The sequence below is a fragment of the Argopecten irradians genome, chromosome 9 (genome assembly GCF_041381155.1).
Source record: "Argopecten irradians isolate NY chromosome 9, Ai_NY, whole genome shotgun sequence".
Lineage (NCBI taxonomy): Eukaryota > Metazoa > Mollusca > Bivalvia > Pectinida > Pectinidae > Argopecten > Argopecten irradians.
Window position 1 is genome coordinate 17389208 of NC_091142.1, and position 23139 is coordinate 17412346.

The 23139-nt window shown below is 35.5% G+C and overlaps 1 protein-coding gene and 1 pseudogene across 1 annotated transcript; one reads left to right on the plus strand and one right to left on the minus strand.

Annotated features, from left to right (window-relative positions):
• The first annotated feature begins 24 nt into the window (after positions 1-24).
• On the plus strand, positions 25-11580 carry LOC138331647 (uncharacterized; annotated as a pseudogene).
• Positions 11581-16269: 4689 nt separating this feature from the next.
• Positions 16270-18822, minus strand: LOC138331648 (electron transfer flavoprotein beta subunit lysine methyltransferase-like). Its single transcript, XM_069279370.1, has 3 exons — positions 18296-18822; positions 17821-17951; positions 16270-17220 (listed from the first exon to the last, which is right to left on the minus strand). Exons 1-3 carry the CDS (start codon positions 18619-18621, stop codon positions 16871-16873), a joined length of 807 nt encoding a protein of 268 aa, XP_069135471.1. The 5' UTR covers positions 18622-18822; the 3' UTR covers positions 16270-16870.
• Positions 18823-23139: the final 4317 nt, after the last annotated feature.

The window sequence follows — 23139 nt, forward strand, 5'->3', positions numbered from 1 at the left end:
GAGTAGTCTCCCCTTTTTTCCGGGACCCCGTCTGAGTCACTGTAACGTTTTGAACTAAAGAGGAGCGGTGCGTTGTTTATTTTTGACAACATTACTGGTAGAACACATGACATTTACCAAGGTAAGACTTTTAGCGCGAATTCTATAACTTGATAGGTAAGGTAGTTTATCGAATTTTATTTTCCAACCTCATCTTGACTTCGAATTGCCAATCCATGGCCATGTGGGACGTGTACACCCAAAAATCGCGGGTTTGATTGCGAGAAACAGCTGAGAAAATCTTATAACTACGGATATTTTAACTGCAGAGCTCTGTGCCGTGTACGTGTATTGAGTAGGACGTTTTTGATTATTCGGTTTGACTTGTTGGACCTAGCTATTCGTTTACACATTAAAGACGGACCTGGTGATTTTATATTGGTTTCAGACGAGCCTTGACAAAGCCCTTACAGGCCCGAATCTACTCCAACAATGTTAGAGGTATAGCACGACGATCCCGAGTTACTTCCCTTTTTGATGTAATTAACAAGATCTAATTGTTCGCCTGTTGTTCAGACGACTATATATACTCTTCTTTTCTTTCGCAAGGTAACTTTACATTTATTTGGATGAAGAATTTAAGTCACTTTTCAGACCATTTCGCAAAAAAACTTTGCAACAATGTTAACTGCAGACCTGTGCCGTGACTAGGACGTTTATTGATTATTCATGTATGATAGTTGGAGTTTATCATAATGATTTTATATTGGGTTTCAAGACTGAGCCTTGACAATGCCCTTACAGGCCTGTTTATACACAGGATTCGTCAGGTATTTACAGAGAGAGAGAAAATGTAGCGTTCACAAGCCTGAATTTGAACCAATAATACCAGACATTGGGATATAACATATTCATGAAGGTTTCCGAAAATATGGAGGTTAACTACTACGGGGGCCCGGACCTCACCGAACACTATAACCGAGTGCTCTATAACCGAGATGACTGGAGCTATGCCTGCACTTGATAGACCAAGTCCAATCTCGCTACACTCCTGGCAACTGCCCTCCTTTCACGAAGTCTTCATCACCCCTTGAAGACATATGAGACCCTTTCAAACACCACCACTGTATGTTTGATTTGTGTGGGTTATTTAGTTGGGCGCCAATTCTGTAACAGGATTTTTATTTTAAGTGGAGTAAAATGTAGCTATTTCGCCCAGATCCAGGAGACCAGGACAATTCGAGCGTTTCGAGCCCGAGACCCTACATTGTACGAGACCCTTAACTAGCTGAATGAGCAGCTACATGTACAAATGTACCTGGTCCTCATGATTGACCCAGTCATATATATTCTGCTACATACAGTTCCTTAACTTTTAATTTTTTAATTCAACATTTATGGTCTTATGAGAAGAACTTTCACTCATTTGGACGAGGAGAACTTTTTAATGTGATAAAAGGCCTTAGTTAGACCCCACCTAGAATACGGAAACACAATCTGGCACCCTCATAAAGTGAAATAAAAAAAAAAAAACAGCAATTGAAAACATCCAACAAAGAGCTACAAAATCCCAATCATTAAGGATCTTTCGTATTCAGATAGACTGAAAAAATTACGCTTTCCAACCCTAGCCTATAGAAGAACCAGAGGTGTAATGATAGAGACTTACAAAATTTTCAACAAATTTGATCAATCAGTCACCCTCAACCTGCAACGTAACCACAGCTCTACTAGAGACCACAACTATAAATTATCTTTAGACAGATGTCAAAGAGACATTGGAAAATACTGTTTTAGTTCCCGCATTGTATCTCCATGGAATAATCTACCACCCGAAGTCGTTAACTCACCAAATATCAAAACATTTGAGGCACGTCTTGACAGTTACTGGAAAAATGAAAATGTGCTGTATGACTATCGATCGTTCCCCACCAGGGAGCAATCTAGGTTTTGGGGGAAACTACCCTTTTTCAAAATAGGGGGAAAGTTTGGAGAAATATAAAGGAATTTGAATCTTCTTATTTTGTTTCAAATTTATATTCATTTTGACGAAAAAGTACTGTAAAAAACTTATTTTTTTTTAGGCATCCTAAGGTATATAAAAGTAGCCGCATACATGTATATATATATACATAATTATATACATGTATCTGTCAGAGCTTTTATCAGCATGCAACATATGATAAAGACCTTACAGATAACACCAATGCTTGGAACCGAGATTGTCAAGTTTTACCATTGTTCATGCAACTTCTGTCCATTCATATTTGAATAATGATAGATAGAATATGATTTATATAGTTCACACATATAAATCTATCCTTTGTGAATTGATTTCAAACCTAAAGTTATTGCATTCATTTCATAAATCTATCATACATCACACATGCATGTGTACTAAATGAGATTTTCTTTTAGATATTTAAATACAAATATAAATAATAGAAGCTATATAATAAAACATGTGTAGACTGATCATGAGTTTTTTGTCAACTGTCTCGGATCAAACTGTCAACAAATGCATATTGATTTATCCACAAAGTTAAAATGACATTAATAGAACTGCATGCTAATATCGGTTTGGTTTATTTACGGAGTGAATTATAACTATGAGTTCAAATCTGTTATGATGATAATAGTATACCCTTACGTATACACAGACTCGAATGCTATTTAAAGCCTCAATGTCAATAAAAAGATTAATGCTTAGGTTAAGTAATGGTGCTATAGCTAGTGTAAACAAAAACCAAATATTATTATTCTACAACCAATCCACTCTTTGACTATATTCCTTAGGGTTGTATTGTAACAAAATAAGACTATTTTCGATTAAATCCTAATGGATTCATGTATCACTAACATTTCTTGATGTACATTGTGGAATTTGCTGATCAAATTAATGTCAATTACTATTAAATGATAATCACACTAAATTGTACATTTTGCTAACTGGCTTTCACTTTAATAGACCTAACAGGCTAAATGAACATAGATAGCTATCTAGATTTAATTTAATATGTACATTGAAAGTGAAATGGTCAAGATGTACATGTACAGGTGTCACAGCAACATGGCATTGCGCGACATGTTGCATTATTTCAAATTATAAAAGCTAGCCAAGGTCAATGTAAGTAACTCTGATAGACCATGAGGTATATAATATATAGAGAGTTAGTTATAACTTCAGTGATAAATCTAGTGCATCCCAGTGTCAGTCAGAATTTTAAAAGGACCCATGAAATTTCTGGGAATGGTTATCTATATCACTGTGGGACCCATTGTTTTCACAAAAACCATTGAAAAGGACCCACGAAAAATAATCGTAGATTGAACACTATAGTGTATATAATATATATATATGTTATAGTTATACCACAGGCATTTGACTAAATAATATATATATATGTTATAGTTATACCACAGGCATTTGACTAAATATAGATATTTTTCTCTGTAATACTGTGTCTTAGTATTACATATACAGGTGTATATATAGATATTAATACAAAAAGAGTCAAACACCTGTGGTTATACACAACGAGTCATACATAATTAGTGTCGGATCACATCAAGGATGCATTATAACCTTGAATCACAAGCATGCTTGTAATTAACAGATTGATCGAGCTCTGCTTAATTTAATTTAATAAAATTAAAATTAAAAAATAGACTTTTATTTCATAATTTGTATATATTGTATGTATTAAATATAATAATTTGTGAATTTCCATTGCAGAGATAGATGAAGAAAATGGTTAGCAGAATATCCCATAAAGGCATTGGTTGACATAAGGCTATTTCAAGTACTTCACAGATATAAAGAATACAATGGAACATCAAGCATAGTGTTCCCACAATGAAATATTTAAAGATCTCATCATTAGCACCAGCTGATAGAGACTGGAGATGTCTGAAAGGCTGCGCCTCATCACCTCTAAAGATATTCAAGTGTTGTTGTTTTGTCGTCGTAGGTGTGCTTATTGTAGAACTCCTCTTCTTTAATCTCTTCATTATGTATGGCTATCATCTGATGAAGGAAAATATCAGCCCAGTTTTGGAAAAACAGAGCAACTCTTGGATTGATAAATTAGCAGAAAGTAAGGTCATAAAGGATATTGTGTACGCTGGTAAGGCGGGAGGTTTTGTTTCTCTGATACAACAGACACTGGAGCGTGTTTACATCACGATCCCAGAGGATGGAGCGGGTCGTATGAAAATCGGAACGATTGGGGTTGATGTGTCACACTCAGGAGAATCTTTGTACCTTTATAGACGGATGTCGCGACGGAGAATGTCCATGTATAAACCGCTGGTGGTGGATATTGGAGCCAATGATGGATTTCTGTCGAGTAACTCCTTTAATTTTATACAGTGGGGCTGGGACGCCATTCTGGTGGAGCCACAAGCAACACAGCTACAAATGGCTATGTTAAATCTACGCAGGTAAAGATGCCAGTGTCTGCAGTTACTGATTATTAATTTATTAAACTTAATAAATCTTATTAATTTATTAAGTTTAATAAATTAGAGTAAATTACTTAATAAATTAGAGTAAATTACAGGTAATTAACATAAAAGAGAAATTCTAGTCACAACATTAAAAAAAGGCTTTTGTCATTAGATTAGGACACAGCCTAGCTAATGCCAATGTTATATAGCCAAAAATGTGGTTAAAAGGCAATGCAACATCTTAGCTCATGGAGGCTTTTAGCTGAATGTATAAGAGCATTATTTTCGCCAGATTTTGCGGCACATTGCTACAGTCTTGATAATTTAATCAGCAAAATAGAGAAATGGTGCAGTTTGAATCTGTCATTCTGAAAGATTCTATCACAATTTCAACTGTTAAATTTTCTCATTATTCTAAAAATCTTGAACACTTTTTAAATAAATTGCTGTATGGTATGGCAAAATATCTTTAGTATCAATAAAAAAAACTTGGGTTTCGTTTGATAAAATCTCATGCAATGAACACTTGATCATTTAATCAGTGCAACACAGGTAAGATACCCATTGAAAAACCTGTCAATTACCCTGAAATTTGTATGAATGTGTACCAATTACCCCTACAATACTTCAGAAATAAAATCAGAAGAAATTTAGTAAAACCAGATTAATTTCAGTCATGTTTAAGACTCTGCATCAACTGTGCCTTGAATTCTCTGAAGTTTTGTGTTCGCACAGAAGTCAGAGTTTACCCCTCTCTTGCAAATGTGTGAGTACAATTACTCATCCCTCAAATATTTATCTGGAGCACTGTCAAATTTATTGTCTAAGTACTTGACATCCACATGTTATTATATACACAGTATAACAATCCGAGAGATGAAACCAGACCGTAAGGTTTGTCGAGGCAATCATCAGTAATAAGGACGGCCTGGTGGACTTTGTGAAGACCGATGACTTTGTATCGATGGAGGCTCATGTTGTCCAGGAGCAGGACTTATACAGTAAAGATCTCCACAAACATCTTATCCATGTGCCTAGTCTGAGTGTAAAGAGCTTTGTTACTAAATATGAAGTCCCGAATTATTTCGGCATTCTGTCTATTGATGCAGAAGGGGCTGGAAATACGGTAAGATTAAAAAAATTTCATATACACAGGTTAAACATTACCACTATTCCTCTGTTATTGTATGGTTTGATTACTTTAACGTCCTATTAACAGCCAGGGTTATTTAAGGACGTGCCAGGTTTGTTGGTGGAGAAAAGCCGGAGTACCCGGAGAAAAACCACTGACCAGCGGTCAGTACTTGGCAACTGCCCCACATAGGATTCGAACTCGCGACCCAGAGGTGGAGGGCATGTGGTTATATGTCGGTACATCTTAACCACTCGGCCAATGCGGCCCGTTATTGTATGAATGTCATTGTAAACTATTACCAGGCTTGAGGATCATGGAAGTATGTTAGACTTCAGTTTTAGTTCTGTCAACAAACAACATCCTCAATATTCAAGGGGTAACTATTACTGTCGTTATATCCACCCAAGGATTATGACATAGCAAAACTGAAGGCTCTGTGTGTGACATTAGATGAGACAGGTATTTTACAGACATGATATTTTTATTACGGGAAATCCCGCCTGGAAACAAAGAATAGAAGTTCTGAACAAGCGCAGTGCTGTCGTGACCTCACTTCCGCGCACATGTCTGCATAAACGGCACTCAGACGACGATTTGATCTTAATAATAAACGGCGGATTCTTCTGCACGTACGTTATATTTCTATCGCTCTTGAAATTGCTAGTTGCATTTTATGGTCCAATATAAACGAATGGTGATATAGAGAAATAGACTTGTGGGTTCCTTTTTGTCAATAAATAACTAACGTTACGATAGTACGTAAAACACATGTACAGAAGTGAGTTTTATTCACCACAACTTGCGATACCTACCTGTAAAACAATAACAAAGGTGTACCCATATTGTTAATTGATTTCACTGTGTACACACGGTCATACACGCGGCCATAGTGTGTGTAGCTGATTACCTGTCAGTCGGCAGTTGAGCACCTTACGAAAACATGTGTCCCTATCAACAGAATTTGGCGATATTAACGAGGTCATTATAGTGTTATTTTAATCATTTGTTCCGCAAATGTGATGGTTGATGGCGGTAGGCGGGTTTGGCGATATAACGGGTGTATTTGTATGGAGGGAAATCCGTTCTGAATAAATTCATGGCGATAAGCGAGTTTGGCGGTAAAACGGTTGGCAATATAATGGGGTTTTACTGTACATCAAAGAATCAAAGAGTTTCACTCTCTCTTAATCTTAAGGAAGTCTGTGAAAGCCTGTTATTGGTCTTTTATTTTCTCTTGAAATTCCTTTTTGCAATGAAGTATTCCCGGGTGGATTTTACGACAGTGATAGTAACCTCTTGAATATCAAAGGTGACAAACAATGAAATGTCTTGTTATTGCCCTATCTGTGATATCAGCTAAGACTAACCTTTGAAGACTGTTTCATGATTTTGACTCAGGTATTTCTTCCAATTTCTACCCTTAGTTCAAGCTTTTCTTCTTAAATCCTTGACTTCTATCACTTAATTGAAAAAAAAATGAAAATTATCTTATAACTTAATTCTTTTCTCATAGAATAGAATGTTATGAAACCAACACAAATTACAAAATTGTTTTGTATATGAGGAAGGGATTTTGATGTACATTTTGTATATTTATAGATCTTGCACCAGTTTATTGACCTGGGGTATCGACCAGCGTACATTATCTATGAAGATCTACACGAACGTCACTGGGAAACACCTGCCGAGACTGTAGAATACCTAGCAGGGAAAGGGTACAAATTTTTATCCAAGAAAGGCTGGAATAATATATTTGAACATACAACTGATATTAATGAATAATTTATTTATTTATTACATAAAACTCTCATCCCCCCTAGAATTAATTGAAAAGCTCTCCCGTAGTGGTATTTACCATCATTCCAGATTCCTTTGTCCTCTTCATCTTTTGCAATTATAAGCATTCCGGTGTCCCCCGAGGGCGTGATGGAAACATAAGCTTTCCTTTGTCTCAGGGCAGTTGTTATCGCAAGCTCTCTCATCCTTGGGCTTTATTTTGTCCATGAGCTCCACCGTGTCCTAGCAATGTTATTATAAACTTCAGCTCTTTTTTCCAAGGAAGTCATTATAACTATGAAATGTCCTAAAGGATGTTATACCTTGAGTTCTCTCTTATTCCAGGGAAGTTGTTTTAACTACAGTATGAGTCCTCTCTTATTTTAGGGAAGTTGAAGGTGTTCCTGAGGAGATAATACCATGAGCTCTCTCTTATTGTATGAAAGTTGTAGGAGGTTTTCTTGTTAAAGCCATGCGCTCTTCCCTGTCAACCATGATATCTCAACCCCTCCGTTGCCATGTAATATACATATTACCTTCATCATTCTCATTTAGGATTTAATAGTTATAATCATACATGTTTAAGTTAATCTAACCACAAGTTTATAATTATCTCCATTATTCCCAGAGTAAAATATTTTCTGAATATGAGTTATCTCCCCTATCCTTAATCTTTGTCTATATAGGAGTCTACTTCTGTTTGTGATAACTATGAGATTTGTACACAGCATTATGTTTGATTGATATTATTATATACACTAGTATACATATCACCCAAACCTTTGTTAAAATGTCTCTGGTCCATTTATTACACCTAAAGATAGGTCAGATGCATCCTCCATACTTCAGGGCTTCCGATCACTTACAATCTCCACAGTGTAGTGATTGTAAGTGATCAGAAGCCAGGCTGGAGTATGGAGGATGATTCAGATGATACAGACATTCACGTCAAATTCTAAAGCATAGGTGTATCGTGTCTTGAATTTGGCCTAGAAATCTCAACTCTACCAATGAGGCAACTTTTGCTAGCAAAGGGTATTCCGTCCGATACTCTACCTGCAACAGTATTGTACACTACTATACCCTTTGCTAGTGAAGTTGCTAATGAGGTTGGTTGATGGATTGGGCTTAAGGACCCATGAACAGCTAAGGTCATTGTATAAGATTAGTCTTTCTAAAACACAATCTCCACAAATAACCAACTGTTACCAATATGACACCAAAACACATTTTAGATAAGATATTAACTGACCATCATGCCAAATTCTTACAGCATAGACTCATTTTATTAGTCAAGAGATTTATTTAATTTGCAATAAGTATAAAATGAACCTCATGACAGTATAAAACCTTCATATGAAGTAATGTTGTCAAATGCTGCGTTAACGAAAAATTATTTATATACATATGAAAAAATATTAAATCATGAAATATATGTTTCTGTGTATTCTCTGTAGAAATTTGTTTTTCCAGTTTAGTACTGCAATGATTTGTTGTTTTCTCACTTTATTATGTATATAGGTGCCTTGTTTTATTTCGGTGGTTTATATCGATATTATTCAACATGAAAAGCTTTATAATATTTCAAACTATTTATGTAACCAGAAAGTCATGTAGATTTAAAAAGATTTTTGTTTGCATTACCTGTTGTTTATTATTAAGGAAACTGGTGCTTGTAAGTTGATAGGATTTTCTATCTAGTTGTGTAGAATTTTGTTGCATAACTGGTAACTATTAAATATCATACATGTATTAAGTCCAAAATGTCATGTACATATGACAGTGTATACACTTTCTGCCAAATGTTTTTTCAGTTAATGTTGTTTATTAATTAATGAAGGGACAGACTGGTGGTTTCTATATGTTCTGATACTGGATCAATATTATAAAGCTAACTATTGAAATTTTTGCTGCATAATTTTTTTTTATTTTTTTTTTCGTTTTTTTTTTTTTATATGAGAATCTGTTCATTCATGTGAAAATTGTGTCTATTTTCTACTTTTCTTTTAGTGTACTGCAACAGTAATTAAGAGTGCAATGAAAATTGATATTGACTCTCTATAATTTTGAAAGTACAATGTGCACGTATTTTACCCATAGGTGATACCTATAGGTACTTCCATTTTCAACATATTTTGCCTGTCAGATTCACATGCAATATAATAATTTGGAGATTGATAGTATTTTATTATTAGCTCACCTGGTCCGAAGGACCAAGGTGAGCTTATGCCATACCGTGGCGTCCGGCGTCCGCGTCCGTCGTCCGTCGTCCGTCGTCCGTCGTCCGTCGTCCGTCCGTCCGTCCGTCCGTCAACAATCGACTTCTTCTCCATAACCGCTGGTCGGATTTCAACAAAATTTGGCTGGTAGCATCCTTATGAGCTACTAACTGAAAATTGTACAAATGATGGGGCTGACCCCCCAGGGGCCTGAGGGGCGGGGCCAAAAGGGGTCAATTTAGCTATTTCCATATAAACGACTTCTTCTCTGAAACCAAGCATGGGATAGCACCCATAATGCAATGGTAGCATCCTTATAGGGTGGGGATTCAAAATTGTACAAATGATGGGGCTGACCCCCCGGGGGCCTGAGGGGCGGGGTCAAATGGGGTCCATTTGGCTATTTCCATATAAACGACTTCTTCTCTGAAACCAAGCATGGGATAGCACCCATAATGCAATGGTAGCATCCTTATAGGGTGGGGATTCAAAATTGTACAAATGATGGGGCTGACCCCCCGGGGGCCTGAGGGTCGGGGTCAAATGGGGTCAATTTGGCTATTTCCATATAAACGACTTCTTCTCTGAAACTAAGCATGAGATAGCACTCATAATGCAATGGTAGTATCGTTATAGGGTAGGGATTAAAAATTGTACAAATGATGTGGCTGACCCCCCGGGGGCCTGAGGGGCGGGGTCAAAATGGGTCAATTTGGCTATTTCCATATAAACGACTTCTTCTCTGAAACCAAGCATGGGATAGCACCCATAATGCAATGGTAGCATCCTTATAGGGTGGGGATTCAAAATTGTACAAATGATGGGGCTGACCCCCGGGGGCCTGAGGGGCGGGGTCAAATGGGGTCAATTTGGCTATTTCCATATAAACGACTTCTTCTCTGAAACTAAGCATGAGATAGCACTCATAATGCAATGGTAGTATCTTTATAGGTTGGGGATTCAAAATTGTACAAATGATGTGGCTGACCCCCGGGGGGCCTGAGGGGCGGGGTCAAAAGGGTTCAATTTGGCTATTTCCATATAAACGACTTCTTCTCTGAAACCAAGCATGGGATAGCACCCATAATGCAATGGTAGCATCCTTATAGGATGGGGATTCAAAATTGTACAAATGATGGGGCTGACCCCCCGGGGGCCTGAGGGGCGGGGTCAAAAGGGGCCAATTTGGCTTTTTCCATATAAACGACTTCTTCTCTGAAACTAAGCATGGTATAGCACCCATAATGCAATGGTAGCATCTTTATAGGGTGGCGATTCAAAATTGTGCAAATGATGGGGCTGACCCCCAGGGGGCCTGAGGGGCTGGGTTGAAAGTGGCCAATTTGGCTATTTCCATATAAACGACTTCTTCTCTGAAACTAAGCACGGTATAGCACCCATAATACAATGGTAGTATCCTTATAGTGTGGGAATTCAAAATTGTGCAAATGATAGGGCTGACCCCCCGGGGGCCTGAGGGGCGGGGTCAAAAGTGGTCAATTTCCATATAAATGACTTTTTCTCTGCAACTTAACATGGGATTACGCTCATAATGCAATGGTTACATCCTTATAGAGTTTGGATTCAAAATTTTGTAAATGATGGGGCTGATCCCCGGGGACCTGAAGGGTGGGGTCAAAAGGGGTCAATTTGGCTATTTCCATATAAACGACTTCTTCTCTGAAACTAAGAATGGAAGAGCACTTATAATGCAATGGTAGCATCCTTATAGGGTTGGGATTTGAAATTGTACAAATGATAGGGCTGACCCCCGGGGCCTTAGACGGCAATAGATGCGAGGTCAAAAGGTCAATTAGGCTACTATTTTCATATAAATTACTTTGTCTCTGAACCTATGTATTGGATAGCATATTTGTATGGTATCAATAGCATCATTGTATGGTTGTGATTCAAAATTAAACTTTGGGAGTCAATTTTGCTTATTTTTCTAATTGTCTGAGTCTTGTGATAATTACTAACAAAAAACCAGGTGAGCGATACAGGCCCTCTGGGCCTCTTGTTGATGGTTAATAGAACCATGTGTTGGCCAAAATCAAAAGATTTAATTATTTAAAAATTTTTAAACACAGGTACAGCAGAAACATATATGTCTAAAACACCAAAATAAATCACTGTCAAAAGGTACCGTATTTTTGCGCGTATAGTGCGCACTCGCGTATCGTGCGCAGGTACGTTTTTGAGTTTTATTTTTGAAAAAAAAAAAATACAAAAAAAATCGAATGTTTACATCTTCATTCAAAACGTTTTGCATAGGCTCCAAACACTCCTCAAGAACAAAATCAAACTCTTTCTATTGTTTATCAGTGCCTAAAACAACCTTCTGTTCATTAAAATTAACTGGCGAGGAGTTTGACACGATGATTGACACTTTGTTTACACAGCACTAGCGACAGGCCTAGTTAGCTTGTAAATTGCCGGTGACACTATTTAATAATGAGGTATCAACAACGATGTTTTTACAAATAATTAATCATACCTTGTGTAATTCCAAGTGGTTTCAATCAAGTCTATTGTGTATCTGATGGGCATTTAGATTTAATTATGTTCAAGATATTAGCTGGAAAGCCGACCGAGCTAGGCTTATCAACCACAGCTGGCCGCCATATTTGAGTACTGACTGCACACTTCCGTATTCTCAATTATTTCAATTAGATCTAGTATTGAAATAGAGATGAGATTTTACAGAACCATTTCAAAGGATGGTAATAAGAGTGTATTTGAAAGCCATACCGTCATTTATAGTGCCGATTGGTCAGTTTTAATGTATGAAGGTTTTAGTTTCGTATTTAATTTGCTGACTCTGCATATGGCTATTACACTCACTTCCGTAAACATTTGCAAGTTCAAAAGTTTTCACATGCTGGCGAAACATATTTATAAGGTAATCAGTTTAATGTGACGAATCAATTACACACTTATACATCGTTTCAAGCTCCAGACTGCATTCATTTAGCCATTTAGATTTGGAGATACCTTACTGAAGATTCACGATCGATCGTAACATGTGTCCGGTCATGAACACATGTGCTCCCAAAACGAACTTTCAAGAAATTAAAGATATAAATTCGAAGTGAGATTTTCATTTTATATTGAACATATGCATTAAATATTGACTTAAAGATCCAAGTATTTAATCACAACTCTCAACATGTACAAAATGTTAGGCTACTGCACACTTTAGCTTGGACCTGCCGGTCGGTCATCATGACCCAATGCCTGTGCTTGCGTATAGTGCGCACCCCGACTTTTCACTTGATAATTTATGTAAAAAAGTGCGCACTATACGCGCAAAAATACGGTATTAAAGATAGAAGTCAACTTTTTTTTTTTTTGGTATAAAATAAGACTGTATAAAAATCATATAGAATCTGATAGAAATACATATTTATTACATGTAATTATATATTATTAAGAGGCAATCACGTGAAGCTATTCTGAATAATTAAATATACATGTATTTGAACAATTTAAACATACAATGAAATAATGACAATGATAACATATGAATTGATCATAAATACATATATTTGAGCAACATGGAATAAAATCAGTCTTAAAATGTGCAAGAACATCCAATCATAATAATAATAAACATGGTCAAGGATAGATAAGAAATCATTCTTTATTTCTAGTATCATCCTTCCCATTTTTACCACATTTTTAGCCCACATCATCAGATGGTGGCATGGGCTATTCAAATTGCTTTTCGTCCGTGGTCCTTGGTCTGTCCTTCCCACTGTCTCTCTGTCCGTCTGTTACCATTTCTTGTTACAGCTATTTCTCAGAAAGGGCTGAAGAGATCTTTCTCAAATTTCATATGTAGGTTCCCCTTGGGCCCTAGATGTGCATATTGCATTTTGGGACCGATCGTGAACAAGATGGCCGCCAGGAAGCCATTTTGGATTTTGATAGTTAGGGTTTGTTTCCACTATTTCTCAGAAATTACTGAAAGGATCTGTCTCAAATTTCATAAAATTTCCCCTAGAGCCCTACTTGTGCATATTGCATTTTGGGACCGATTAGTGAACAAGATGGCCGACAGGCCGACATCTTGGATTTTGACAATTAAAGTTTGTTACTGCTGTTTCTCAGAATGTACAGAAGGGATCTTTCTCAAATTTCACATGTTGGTCTACTTGCATAGGGCCCTAGTTGTGGATATTGCATTTTGGGACCGATCGGTGTACAAGATGGCCGACATGGCTGCCATCTTGGATTTTGACAATTGAAGTATGTTACCACTATTTCTCAGAAAGTACAGAAGGGATCTCTCTCAAATTTCACATGTAGGATCCCCTTGGGCCCTCATTGTGCATAATGCATTTCGGGACCGATCGGTGAACAAGATAGCCGACAGGCCGCCATTTTAGATTTTGACATTGGAAGCTTTTTACTGCTATTTCTCAGAAAGTAATGAAGCAATCTGTCCCGAATTGTATATACAATGTATAGGTTCCCCTAGGGCCCTAGTTGTGCATATTATATTTTTGGACTGATCAGTAAACAAGATGGCAGACAGGTCACCATCTTGGATTTTGATAATCGAAGTTTGTTACCGCTATTTATCAGAAAGTACTGAAGGGATTTGTCTCAAATTTCATGTGCAGGTTCCCCTAGGATATTATAGTTGTACATATTGCATTTTCGAACCGATTGGTCAACAAGATGGCTGACTTTTAGCCACCTTGGACTTTGACAATTGAAGTTTGTTACTGTTAAATACCTCAGAAAGTACTGAAAAGATTTTTCTCAAATTTAGTAATATGTAGTAAAAGTTAGAAAAGCAGAAAAAAAGATCTGTCTTTTCATTGTCAGACGTAGATCATTCTTTGGTGGGCGCCAAGATCCCTCTGGGATCTCTTGTTATTAAATCGAGTGACGTCATTGTTACCAAATATATAAAAGCACATTTTTGTTCCAAAAAAGTGGTTTGAAAGAAATAATACTGGTGTTGAGGTTTCTTTGATCATAAAAAAAAGTTATGGTCACTGTATATGTACAATATTGGTTCATTAAAAGTTTGAAATAATGAAAATATGCTAATGAAACAAAATGATTGCAAATCTATACAGTTTTGTGTAGTTGTGTTCTTTATTTATGCCTTGGCAATTGAAATGGAGACCTCAAAAAGGGGTGAACATGGGTGCTTACTTGGTCGAATACGGTAATCAAATTATAGTTTACGTGCCATAATTATTCGAAATAATTCTTCACTCAGTCTGGTAAATAAAATAGCTTACTTTTAATCATTCCACGATTTTGCTAATTAATGCTTAATTTGATATGAATTTATGATATGAAGGTTTTTTTTAATTTTAATTATTTATATCATATGCAGAGTTAATGAATTAGTGTCTTGTACATGTCGTTTGGGAATCTCTGGTGAACATTATTCACAACTTGTTTACATACAAAGTGTATTTATCTGTTGTACTTCAATCAACATATCTTGTTTACATAATGGTAAGATGATTTTGTGGTATTTCCTATGAATATTTCTTACAAAATGTGCAATTCATACTAAATAATGTATACCTTGAGATATTACATTAATCTCAGTTTACCTAGTTTTGTATATTTAGAGTTGTGTTCATCTTGGCATTCATATCTTATTGATTTTGGAATTTTTAGTTTAGATATTTTGTTAATTGTGCAACCCTCAAACCATACATAATTGTCTTTTTATTTTGATTGATAAAAATATCTACATGAAAGAATGAATGAAGATTGGCCACTTCTTCTGATAATCGTAAGTTTGTTGGCTTTTTTTTTCATTTTATATCCTTTTATGGCATATTGTTTTAAAAGTGTCTTATTGTACATGTTCTGTGTGCTGTTCAAGTACCAGCTCAAATTTTGATAATAAAAATATTTCCAGCGCTATTTTGACATCGACAATCCACATTATAACCGAAATTGTTAAAAAAATTTGTTAATATCAGTAATTTCAATATTTTAGAGGCTGATGGCTAGCCTATTCAAATTATATGCTTTGTTTATAATGTTAACGGTACTCTAATTTTTAAAAAAAAATTGAAGGACTTTACATGCTGATAATGTCAATTCAATAATAATCATATATATACAATGTTTATTTGGTGTTATATAACCACACTAACACAATCATATATGTGAATTAATTCTGATTGTATATCAAACCATTATAATTACTCCACCGTTCACTTCAAATAAGTGGGGTTTGACAGTAAATACTCATCTTCTATTTCTCTCCAAAAGGTCTTTATAAGTCTCAAAATTTTGTGCATAATCTAGTATCACTTCTATTCTTTAATTACTGTTAAAAAAAAAGAAATAAAACATGTCTTACAGATATTTATAGTTGTAATTTTTGTGAACATTTTTAATTCTTGAACAATTATTTCAATTAGCTGCCTTATTTTTTAAAACATTACCATACAGATGAAGTAAAGAAAGGTCAAAAACTAAAACTGCTAGTTTTTGAAATCTCTGCAAAGGGATATGTTGTTTGATATTACCTCTTTGATTAATTATCATTATTTTCTTTTTTATTTTATTTTTTTTATTTCTTTTTACAATATACATTGTAAAACCTTTCTGTTATTACATTTACATCATGTTACCCGCCAATAACATATCTTTGCATTAAAGGTTAATTATAATATCAGTGATCTTCCTGTTTTCTTTAATAATCTGATACACAAAGTCAAACATTGTTTAATTTCTTTATTGGATGTGGTGGCTGAGTGCGCGAATTACATGGTTAAGATGCCTTAACATTATACCACAATCGGGGGCTTAGCCTTTCACCTCTGGGTTGCTAATTTGAATCCAATATGGAACATGACTGCTGGTTGGTGGTTTTTCTCCGGGTACTCCAGCTTGGCTCCACACAACACCCTGGCATGTCCTTAAATTACGTTGACTGTACATACATTGCAAGGATCTTATACTAATCAAAACCAAATGTACAATTCCTTTACAAAGCACACATTATCACTGTTTATACAAACCTTCAAATATGACATAAACTACGAAGCTAAGACAGTCAAATTGTTTGATTTGGTTTGAAGTTTAACAGCCAGGATCATTTCAGGACATGCCATGTTTAGATGGTGGAGGAAAGCTGGAGTACTCGGAGGAAAAAGCACTTACCAACTGTCAGTACCTGCCAACTGATCCACATAGTATTCAAACTCGCGACCCCGAGATGAAGCTAGCCTGGTTTGTGTTAATGTTGGTACATTTAATAACCACTTGACCAAATACTTTGAATGTAATAACAACAAAATAAGACACTTCATTATGGTTATTAAGTATTTCCAGGTTCATATTTCCAAACAAATCCACAAGACAGACCATTGTTCTCTTTGAGACAATTTTCAGGAAGAGCATATTCTGCCACCATCTTCAAATCAGACTTTAATGGATGTTGTTCAAAAGGAAGACGGCCCGGGTCTCCAATAAATATAGTGACACCATTCGTGTAAAGGGAGACAACCCATTCCGTAATTACGTTAGCAAAGTTTGTGTCATAGAACATATCTCCAAACAACAAGATGTCCCATCTGTTGTCATGACAACCAACAAGATTGCTGGTAGTTACTGTAGTTTGTGTGACATTATTCAGTTCTGTATTTAGTTCTACCGCTTCAGCCGCCACTGTAAAATACCAATTGAATCAACATAAATCAGAGATTTTCATTTTCGTTTTTTTTATTTTTACAATCTCATAAAATCATCTTTGTGACCCCCCCCCCCCACCCCCCACCCCCCAACTCAAGACAATAAAATAAATTGGTTCTATTCAGTGATGTTAACTTGATTATAATTATTAAAATTAATTTCAATTTCAATCATAATTTTGATGAATTAATTCATTAAATAAAGCCTAACAGTGGTAACCATGAACAAAAACCTATCAATAGCGATTTTTGATAGACTTGATAGAAGAATTCATAATCATTTACCAGTATTAATTTAAATTGTATATAAAAGGAAATATTCTGTCTTCGCATAATACAAATGTATAAAGTAAAGTTATCTGTCCTTGTGGATAGGTACATGTATGTACTGTGACATCATGCGCTTTCGGGTATGACGTCATATTTTTTCAGAGAAATTGATGTGAATTTTGCTCACAAAATAGTGACATCACAATGGATAACCTTCTCGGAAGAAAGATAATTCTGCAATTAGTGCAATATGCAAAGACAGAATACAATGGTTGAATCCGTTATAAAGTTACAAGGGATTCCTTACCAGTGTCAATATCATTGGCTATTACATGAGCAGCAACCACCATCCGACAGGCTATTGAGGAAGCTCCACACCCACAACCAACATCGACAACAGTTTTACCACGGAATAGCTCGCCGTTATCCAAGATGAACCTATAACAAGTGTATAACACTACAATTGTACGTAAATGTGTAACCTAAAAATTTCAACAGTGTATTAACCTGCCATATCAATCACATTTCTGGAAAAGCTTATCAAATAAGACAACTTCCTTGGAGTTCCGGTTTGTATAAGATAGAAAAATTTGAAGAAAAAAAAATATAAAATAGGAAAGGGAGAAACTCTTATTTGATGAAATATGTATCCAATATCAAAAGCTTATTTTTAAAAATATAACACTTTGTAAAGTCTGGCAAAAGAATTTCTTTAAAAACAATATTTTTAATCAAATAAAGTAACTTGCATGGTTTGATATACATAAAATGTCATATATTACCTAGTAAGGGCTTGACCTCCTGGCCAGTAAAAAGCCCAGAAAGGATCAGGAAAAGGACATTGGTCTTCTCCACTATGCCACAAGGGACAATTCGGTGTGATCAGCTGAAGACTGATCTCTGGGGTAAGGTGATCTCGCGAAACTTCAGTTATTTCCTTGATTAAACACTGTGTAGATATTTTGGATTTCGTAAAGTCAGAAAAATGTTGCTTTCCTGTGTAAAATTTATAAGTGATTGGTGTTTTGTAATGATGAGTATTTATTAGCTTTTTCCTCAGTAACCTTCTACAAAAGCTGACACAGGAGTAAGATCTTGTAGTTATCATATCTCTTCATATGACAACATTCAATTAAGGTGTATCATTTAAGCTACATGTATCATCTCCAGTCAGGTGACTCAATTCAAATCAAGTATAGCATCTCCAGTCAGGTATAGCATCTCCAGTCAGGTGACTCAAAGCAAATCGGGTATAGCATCTCCAGTCAGGTGAATCATGCAGGTGTATCATCTCATGGATGACTCAATTCAGTTCTCCAGTCAGGTGAATCCACTCAGATCAGATGTTTCAATTTCAATCACACCTTGAATGGCTGTAAAATGAAATTAGTATACATTATGAATTAAATATAATTATCAAATATGTATGTATATATTAAATGTATTTTTTGTAGATACACATTATAGAAATATGTACAAAAAAAAGGCAAAATATCTATATAGGCCACCAACATTACGGTATATGATGATTACATTGTATAATTAGCCATTTAGCAATTTTTCTTTGCTGATAACTAGTGTTGATTACTCATCAAAATTAATTTAGAAATGACAGGTATTTAAATTAACAATGGGCCGATGATCGAAAAAAATCGAAAATTAGATGGAAGAAATATTCAAACCGATCATCAAATAAGAATTGGTAAAACCAATTAATCAGAATATTTTTGAAGTGGTCCTAAATTTTTAGATTTGTGTCACGATAAATTTGTTTATCATAATTCAACTGAAGAATTATCCCATTTTTATTACCCTACAGACATTGTTCCCATATAATACAGTACCATCATGACAAAAAAAATATATGTCTGTTTAGGGTTACCAGACCGACCCTAATTTTTTACTCCTGACCCTAAATTTTTTTTCCCCTTTTCTACGAAAAAAAAATCAAAAAGTTGGGATTTCGATCCCAGACTCTGGTTCCGGCTATCATTTTAGAGTGAAAGACACTAAAACAATTTTTTTTAAAGAATCCTCCTGACAGACCGACCGACCGACCGACCCTATGTTTTTTTTTGCCAAGGTAACCCTAAACAGGCATATTTTTTTTGACCTTAGTCCATCGCACTGGACATGCTTTCTTAAAACATATACATAGGGATTGGATTTCGTTTTTATGTTAACCATGCTTGTATGGAGCAATTCCTCTAAGAATATATTCTATGGGGCGCGTTAGCGCCCCATATTGAATATATTCTTAGATGAATTGCTCCATACAAGCATGGTTAACATAAAAACGAAATCCAATCCCTATATTTACACTCACACGACTTTTTATTTATATTTTATGCAATAAAATCGTCATTTGAAAGTGACGTAATTATTCAATAAAAGTCGGTCAAAAGTGGGAGGAGCTTACTCATTTGAACAGCGAATGGTGACGCTTCACGTAAGGTAGAATTATTCATCCGCGACGACAAAAAAGTTCAATATTTTAGTGTAAAATAAACATGACAAACAAAGTAAATTTCAGAGATAATTTTATTTAATCAGATCAGAACTTTAAATATATATTCAATTTTGCTAAAAGTTAATATATAGCGTAATAACATAAAGAATTTGTACACGGCCACATGTGTGAACTCGGTGACCGTTATTGTGCAGCGAGGCGAAGCTGACGCACGCTTACACACTTTAGTTTGCCGAAGTTGGCAAAACACCGATTTTCAAGTAGCTCAATGTGTTTGAGATGTCGTCTGACTTGACGGTATTACATCCTTGGGAGCCATGTGATTATATATAATCTACGCTTAGATCCATATCGCCATCGATAGATGAAACAAATTCACTTGTGTTCGATGGATACAATGTATTTGTGGTGACGCGGAACTGTCAACACGTGGATTATTAGCGGTGCATGTTTTATACTACACATGATTAAATACTCAAAGAACAAAGACAAGAGGATATGTTTATAACTGACCTCTATCAGAGGGTCTCACACCCGTCCACCCCAAAGGCTCGATCGTAGGACGAACATAGGCACAGAGGTAATGTTTACATTTGACACCCATCATTTTTAACAAAAATGAAAGCACGTTGCCCCGGTCGGGATATTTTTCCGTTTCTTTATACAATTGTTAATTTAAAAATTGTTTGAATCATATATAAATATACAACATGTATATATTGTTTACATTTTTCCAAAATTCTATGAAAACAACAAATATACACGTAATGTTGCGTCAAAATGTAAACAAAGCCATGTGTTTCTTTTTTAAAAAAGTAGTCCTTTTACATTTCCTTACGCAAGTTCAAAGTTCAATGTTACCATGCAGTTATGGTAAACAAAATCGGCTAGTATTAGCGTATAGTGACCAAGCCTAGCAAGTGTAAATATATGTACATAGTTATACATTGCAATACTCTCGGAATAGTGTTTAATTCTAATAAATACAGTAATTATTTTCGGAATTTGAAAACCGATTATATTATGATCGATAATTGATCGATTTTGACATTCCAATTTTTGATTTTGAAAATTAAAATGATTCACATAACCAATTTAAATACATTTATGTAGAATGTCAATGTGAATTTACAAATGTCAAATGTGACGCACACATGAGTTTGAATGGTATACCTAGTGTCAATCAAAGCATATATTTGATACACTGTTGTACGTGTGACCTATGACCGAATACTGTTGTAAGGTCCTATAACATAAATCAGAAACATGTATACATATATATGTATATATGTTTCTGCATAAATGACGGTCCTGCAGGTAGGGCGTAAGAATTGTACCTGCTGCCCCTATTGCATGATCATAAAAGGCGACTAAATTTGGGATCTTATCTTTTCTTTATCCCTAAATTACTTTGTTCTTCCTAGAGTCTCCCTTGACACCACCTCACTATTGGCCTGTGGTTGAGCGCTCGCCCCTGTGAGGAAGGCTCTGGGTTCTGTCCCCTGGCCGAGACACACCAAAGTCTATAAAATAGGTAGTTTCTGTTCCTGCTTAGAGCTCAGCATAACGGAAGTGGGGCGACTGGTTTGCCCGTTGTCAGTATAATGTGACCGGGTGGGGTGTGTTGCTTGGTGTCTTCGGCGGCATGCTTCAGTGATATAGCACTATAAAAAGGGCAACAGTTCCACTAGCACTATATACAAGACACAACACGAATATACCGCAGTCTGCCAAAACACGCACCTCGCACAACATACATGCAACACATCGCATACATGGGAGGCCGTCCTTACATGACCATAGCTGTTAATAGGATGTTAATTAATCAAACAAGCAAACAAACAAGCACAAACGACCAAAAGGCCATGTGCAACTATCACTTGTAACGTTTTTTCACACACAGTTTTTAAGCTGCCTAAACTCAGAACAAAAATTCGTGTGAGATAATTATGTTTCTGTATATATGCAAAAGTATGTTACAAATAGTGCATATGCTGTCAATTCATGTAATCCATAAAAACAGATATTATTTTACCCGAATTGGAAAAAAGTTCACCACAGCAAAGTGTGCGGAAGTATCACAACGACAATAATTTTCGATACGATTTCAAGACATTGAGTTCCGGAAATTTTACATTTTCCTGGCTAGAATTTTCGATACGATTTCAAGACATTGAGTTTCGGAAATTTTACATTTTCCTGGCTAGAAATATATACATCAAAATTAAAACAATAAAGGGTAATCATAGAGTTTTAAGACCTGGACATTCAAAAAGGGGTTCCACGAGGGAATGTTCTCGTGTCTCACATCTATACAAATGTACGTTAACGTGACGCTACCCAATTTGGAACACTACCCAAAATGAAACACTTTTAAAATATGTGATACAGAATTTTCAGTTTACAATCTATACTAACAGTTCTGAACAAAAATTAAGGTGCTGACTAATACCTGTGACAATTTTAAAATGTAATTTTCTTTCCAGTTGCTTATTATCTGTATTTAAAAATGAAAATAATGAAATTTTGAAAAACTCCGGGAAACGACATCGTGCGACAACCCTAAAAACACCATATATTTTGAAATAATAAAAATAAATGCTGAATGGAATATTTTTTAAAAGACGTGACTTGAATAAACTAAAAAATGTTTGAACTTTCTTTTGATCAATTCAAACATTTTTATCATGCATGGGCATTTATTAATCAAACTTTATTTAGGAGGTGTTCCATTTTGGGTACTCAAACCTGCTGAAACACAGGGCTGGACCGGGCATGCTTCCAAGCTCTGTATTTATAAATATATGCACTGCTGATAAGTAAACAAATCATGAAATTAATAATAAAAGCATCTATTTGTGGAATGTTAAGAAAAAATCTGGATTCAACCACAAGTAAGAAATTTTTTACAATTATCTTCAAAAAGTGTTCCAATTTGGGTAGCGTCACGTTAATTCAGTACCTAGGATAATGCGAGCTAATCCTAATATTTATGCAATTTCTGTACGTGTATAACATTTGACCACTAACGTAAAATAATTTACCGTATATCCACCTGAAAACATGTCGATATTTGCATAATATCATTCAAATAATATTGGCAGGTACTGTACATGTGTAGGGCGGTGTTTTTTCTCCAGGTACTCCGGCTTGCCT

Coding starts and splice junctions, on each gene's coding strand:
- LOC138331648 (XM_069279370.1), bottom strand. CDS start 18,621: ATGATAACTACAAGATCTTACTCCTGTGTCAGCTTTTGTAGAAGGTTA. Junction 17,952..18,295: donor GGAGGTCAAGCCCTTACTAG/GTAATATATGAC, acceptor CACTTGTTATAG/GTTCATCTTGGATAACGGCG. Junction 17,221..17,820: donor AGCCAATGATATTGACACTG/GTAAGGAATCCC, acceptor GGTATTTTACAG/TGGCGGCTGAAGCGGTAGAA.